The sequence below is a fragment of the Opisthorchis viverrini genome (assembly GCF_000715545.1).
Source record: "Opisthorchis viverrini unplaced genomic scaffold opera_v5_194, whole genome shotgun sequence".
In the NCBI taxonomy this organism is placed as follows: Eukaryota; Metazoa; Platyhelminthes; class Trematoda; order Opisthorchiida; family Opisthorchiidae; genus Opisthorchis; species Opisthorchis viverrini.
The window spans coordinates 688,478-694,086 of NW_008751850.1; the positions used below are offsets into that span (position 1 = coordinate 688,478).

Genomic DNA, 5,609 nt, shown 5'->3' on the forward strand with positions numbered 1-5,609 from the left:
TGCTATCATTGGGAAGATTATCCGCGTATTCGAGGATTGTTTTTTCGAGCTTTTCAGAGGTGAAAGATGAAATCAGATGCTTAGTTCTGAGACTTGGAAGAGAACGATAAGACATCTGGTGTCACTGTTAGTTGCGATTTTCCCTTCCTTTTAGCAATTTGACATATGGGATTGCAAACACCCAATTTATACTGCTTCGAAAAGGAGCTGAGCCCGGAAATGGGCTACCTCCTACTATTCAAACAAGCTTTTAGATCTCACGGTAACTTTGGGATCCCTCTTGAAATGTCATGCTGCGTTGCACGCAACAATCCATTCCTGGTAATCTGTAATATAGGCTTGAACAGATAGACTGATCAAGAAGCGCATGCAGGTGGATGCTTCTTTAAGACGGCTAGTCTGAATTTGATGTCGCTGCTTTTTTATGGCGCTTCGCGAAGTAGAAGAGGATCGGGAATTGAAGGCGGGGAGTATGGAGGCAGTCAGGCGGGAGAACAGGTGAACATAAGAATAGCTTTGAGTAATGCGCAAAATGCAGCGAAAGATTCGAGGCAGGTACAGAAGTAGCTCCAATCTGAATGTAGTATAAGCAGAAAGATATTTTAGGAAACAACTTGGGATAGGGTGCCTTGCATATCCTTTGCCCTACTTGGCGTACACGCGTCGGGTACAGTAATTAGCTTTCAGGGACGAATATTAGTGAACGCTGATCAAAACAAATGGGTTGAACCGTAGCTAGGGGCGTATTTCTCGAGGGAGCATTTCCAAAGGCGTATTCAGCGCGTGATACAGACGCTTTATGTAGAAGGATATCACAAGAAAACGATTGAGATGCTGCGAAAACTCAGCAGAAGNAGTTGCGTCCTTTGGACCAAGAGGGCCAGTCAAGCCAGACGTGCTTTGAGGGGATGGATTATTTGGAGTAGGGGGCATTCAACCACCTAGAGGACAAAGGAGGTAGTGATGACACTCTGACGGTGCATGTTACCTGGGTGTGTTTTGTTCCTGGGTGGTGAGATATAGAAAAAATTGCGCTATTCAGCTAGGTGCTCATTATTGTTCGAGGTGGTTGGGTTGTATCAGATCTGTGTGACCTCATCGTCTATTCATGCATCTAGTTCATCCTTTCGAATATTATAGACGTGATTGCGAAAGCGAAGGTGGCTTGGAATAGTTCAGCATGAACGATTAGTTGGATGAGGCACAAACCTGTAGAACAGACATGGAATGGGGTCTGAAATGACAAGAAGCCGCTAACATATGTGTGTCTGAAAGCGCTTCTTCATATAACTGAACGCTGGGAACCACGAATGCAAGCACATGAGCCGATTCGTTCCTCATGCTACAGAATCAGAATTGGAGTGAAGTTGGGATTCAGTGCTACAAATAAGCAAACTGGACGCCAATGCGCACCAGTTGTAATTGATTATACGTTTCTCCCGTCAGAAACTGTATCGAATAAAACTGGATACTCGAAAGTGAGTACTGGATTGAATTATATTACCTTAGTACCGATGCAACCAATAAACAGAAACATAATTCGCCAAGGGTAGAGCATACTCTTAAGGCACGGGCGAAGTAGAAAGAGGACATGTACAAACAGGTAAATTAGACTGGGCTGGATTAGGCTAATATATAACTGTGACCATGGTTTCCGCCAGTGTAGTTGAGTTTGATTACAAATTCCAACTAAGAGCGCGATTTTATTCAGTGAGAAACATAGAATTGCATTGTTACTTAAAATGCGGTAATTTCATAACGAGGCGCTATCTGATGAATAGTTTTTCGTATCAGAGAATGGAGATCATCAACAGACGTGTTCGCTGCCATCAATACTGTACGGTGCATGGAATTATTTTTCATCATTATGATGAACGGGAGGCGGGCTTCCCAAAGAAGAGGATTGTGCCAAAGTTTGCCGCGTAAATTCATCTAATTAGTAATAATAATGATGTTTATTCCCAAATTGTGAGTGATATAGCGCCTGGCATGATCATTCGTTTACAGTCAGAATGGGGCATGACTGGGGGATTCGCAAGTAGTGGGGATTGCACGAAAAAAGGACGATGTCATGAGCAGTAGGAAGTATTCGATGAACTAATAGTAATAGGTTTCTTGTGCAGCTTGCAGGGAACAATGGGCATGAGGTCCGACTAATTCAAAGACTTAGTCGGCTGACATGAAGTAAAATTGGAAAACCATTGCTGGCCACCCACGGGTTGGGAATAAACATCAGTATATTATTACTGTTAGGGATAATAATTCATTTGAAAGGAACATTGCAGAATGCTATAATATGATAATGTTTGATTTGTCGCTTCGTCTTGTAATCGGGTAATGCAGTGTGGATCAGTGGCAGCCAATGACGCGTAAATTCAGTTCAAATAAACAAGTCGCTCTCAGCAACCTACCGCCGTTAATGCATACGGGTTAGGCCAACTTCCCGTAATAGGCGCAACTTCTAAAATCCCACAGTTTCACCCGAAGTGTTTTGAATTTACTTGGAGTAACTGGCTGGGAAGTGGCTCCACATGTTTTTTAGAAATCAGGGGCTGCATTCGTTTCATCATTCACGGCGCCCGAGAAGACGTCAAATCAATAGATGAAGGAAATCTATATTGGATTTGTGTTTGGGGCCACGACCTTCATGCTGCAGTGTGGGAGCGCTTGAAACAAACAAAGTGAGCTTAATCCACCCCAACTAAATTATGGCTCCTGGTTAAAAGCACAAGTGCTCTCAGACGGTTGACAACTTTTCTGGAGTATGCACTCGCCCGTCTATCAGGCGATTTTTCACTCCTGCGTCCATTCGTTCTTTGTAATTAGATACCAGTCCAAGCAGAGAGAAACATTGTTCACGGATCTTATCATGGGTTACTTATCACAGGTTACTTTCACACTCGACCCTGCTCCAGCAGCAACACTAGTGAGTTGCTCAAATTTCCCTTCACACTGTGATTCCGAGTTTCCTACTACCATTTGTCCGTACTGCATATTACCTAGCCTCACTATCCCCACTTACGCTTTCCGTGGCTGTACGCCCAACAGCTCAAGGCAATGAAGCCCTAATTACGGATTTTGGCTTTAGTTTAAATTGGCCGGCCATGCCACGGCAGTTCTGCCAGATCCATTGTTCTGGCTCCACACTTCCTGCAGTTTGAAGTTTTTTGTTTTGTCACGTTCCAGGCAGGGGGCGTTTTGTTATACCCTCACTCGTATCGTTTTTGCCCGCCACTTTCAAATCCTAACGATAAGATCCTGTGTCATAAGATATGTTCTCCGTAAGAGATAAAGGGTCCGCTGTAATTTTGGATCCCTACACATGCTACCCCATGTGTGATGAGGTCTACTTCGTTGATGACCACTGTTTAGGTCACCGTCCTATTTCTAGGAAATTCCCATTAATCGCAGCCCCTATCAGTCATGCTCTTATTCTGACTGTAATACTATGATCATGCCTGACGGTATGCTATCCACTAGTTGGGAATAAATATAATAATTATTATTATCACTTCAACACCGATCAGCGGGGGATGGTAGATTATAATCTGTTGGGAAAAGGTGCGACCTAACACCAGTTCACAAGCATCCAACAGCAGCTTTTGAAAGTCCGGATAGACAACTGAACCTAGTGATGGGTGAGCTTGTGTTCTGTTTCCCAACCTCGGTCGCTGTGCGATGTTGCTTTTCAGGCATGTCTAAAAGGCGGATCAAGAGATGAATAATTTATTTCCGGTTTTAGCTCCCGGCCCAGCAACAAAACGCAAACGTGCGCTTACTAACCAGCCCGCAAATATGATGTTGATCTAGACCGAAGCGCAAAGTCCCGTGAGTTAACGTCTTACCAACAAAACTAACCTGTAGAACGCCAGACAGAGGATTTCTTGTGACCCATCCAAGACCAATAAGCACCAGTCTAATTATCTACTGATGCATTTCATGTAAGTTGATGCATTTTATGTAAGTGTTCCCTGAGACTTTACCATTAGGTACTAAGCTGCAAGAAATCACGCAATACGAGTCAAGGGTTGAAGACGGCTTTGTGTAAACATGTTTACGAGACTGTGATTGCGGAATAGTCCTGCAAATTTTGAGTTGATTGCGCATCAAATTTCAGAAAAGGGATAAATTGAAGCAAATTCTAGCGAAGCGAGGCAGATTATGGTGGTTTTTGGCATGGGCATACCCACAAATAAATACAACTCTTTGTTATTTTGCAGGCGACGGTTTTGGGGCAAAGTTCATCTGCCGTATAGGCATCGGTGGCTTCAACTGGTATGTTCTTTGCAGGTGAGAAATTATGATATTTTGCCTTCCATTTGCTTTATGTTGGAAGACATTTACCCCATTTGCTTTACCATTTTGGGGGGTTGTTCTCCCCCCGTACCATGGCTTATTTTTTATTAGGCGCTTCATCATAGACGTTCCCATTTTATTTCGGCAGTCTAGTATATTGGTTGACACCACATTCAAGCCAAACAAATTCGGTCGCTAGAATAAGAATCCATGGGTTCTCCTTCGTGGTTCCATGGTTCCTACTTTCACGGATTCCCAGAATAATACACAGGATCAAGGCCATTGTCCGAGTTTCCCTGGTCGCTTTTGTTCAGTGGCTGTCGTTCACCTGAAAGGTACAAGTGAAGAAAGGGTGAAGCACTGCTCTTTATGTTCTTAGCGCGGAGCGGTATGCTTGCCAGCGCAAGGATTCGCATAAATAAATGTCTAATAGTGCTTTAAACTGGGTTCTAGAAGGAGCGTAGACAACCGTCGAAGGAAGGTCATTCCACGCAGCCACTACCCGAAATGAGAAAAAATTGCCCGATGAATGCGTGCGCTCTGAGCTTGGAAATCTTCTTAGCATGTCCCCGCCGTTTGCTTGCTGGGTCAACGGTGAAAAACCTGTTGGCCGAGCTTTCTTAAAACAGGGCATAAGTAAGAATTAGGTCCCACCGGAATCTATAAACTCCAGGGGAAAGAGATCAAGCATCGCGAGACGCATTTCATAGTCTACGGATTTAAGGCCGGCAACATTCTCGTAGCGGCTCGCTGGACACGCCGAATGGGAGTGACGTCTTTTGTGCACTCTGAGTGGACAACTTGGTTTGCGCATTCTAGGAGCAGTCTGACGTAGACAGCATGCAGTATTTTGAAATCCATGCGAGTGATACGGAAGAGGTGCGTCGGGATCATTCGTAAAATGGCGAATGCCTTTTGGACAGATTTCGAGAAGGACAAGTTTGAGGAGACCCAGATGCCCAAATCCTGTTTGGCATCTATCCTCATGATGTTTTCTGGTTCCTTTTAACCATGCATAACAAAGGCATTCGCTGTATCCCCTCCAACGACATATGGACGCACTTTTCATCATTCAGAGGAAGGTGCCAGTCCAACGACCACTGCTTGGCAGCGTCTACATCCATTTGGAGGGCACTGGCATTGGAACTCTAGGATTTCAAGTCGTTGTTACGGAGATGAGCGTTGATGGCTCCACGTACTTTCGTCGCTGCTTGCATGTGAGGTTTGCCTCCTCCCGGGCATCAAGGCCTTTGGTGAGCGAGAGGCCTGTGGTACTCGAATAAAAAATGCTGTCCATAGACGCAGCTGGTTTC

At 44.5% G+C, this 5,609-nt stretch overlaps 1 protein-coding gene across 1 annotated transcript in view; it reads right to left on the reverse strand.

The window, feature by feature from the left end:
• The window catches only part of T265_07944 (hypothetical protein), a gene marked incomplete at both ends in the record, with an annotated part of 29,983 nt that extends 26,088 nt beyond the window's left edge, over window positions 1-3,895 (reverse strand). The window contains one exon of the mRNA XM_009173609.1: window positions 3,859-3,895. Coding sequence (XP_009171873.1) covers window positions 3,859-3,895 — 37 coding nt within the window. The remainder of the gene's footprint in view (window positions 1-3,858) is intronic.
• Between the last annotated feature and the right edge of the window lie 1,714 nt (window positions 3,896-5,609).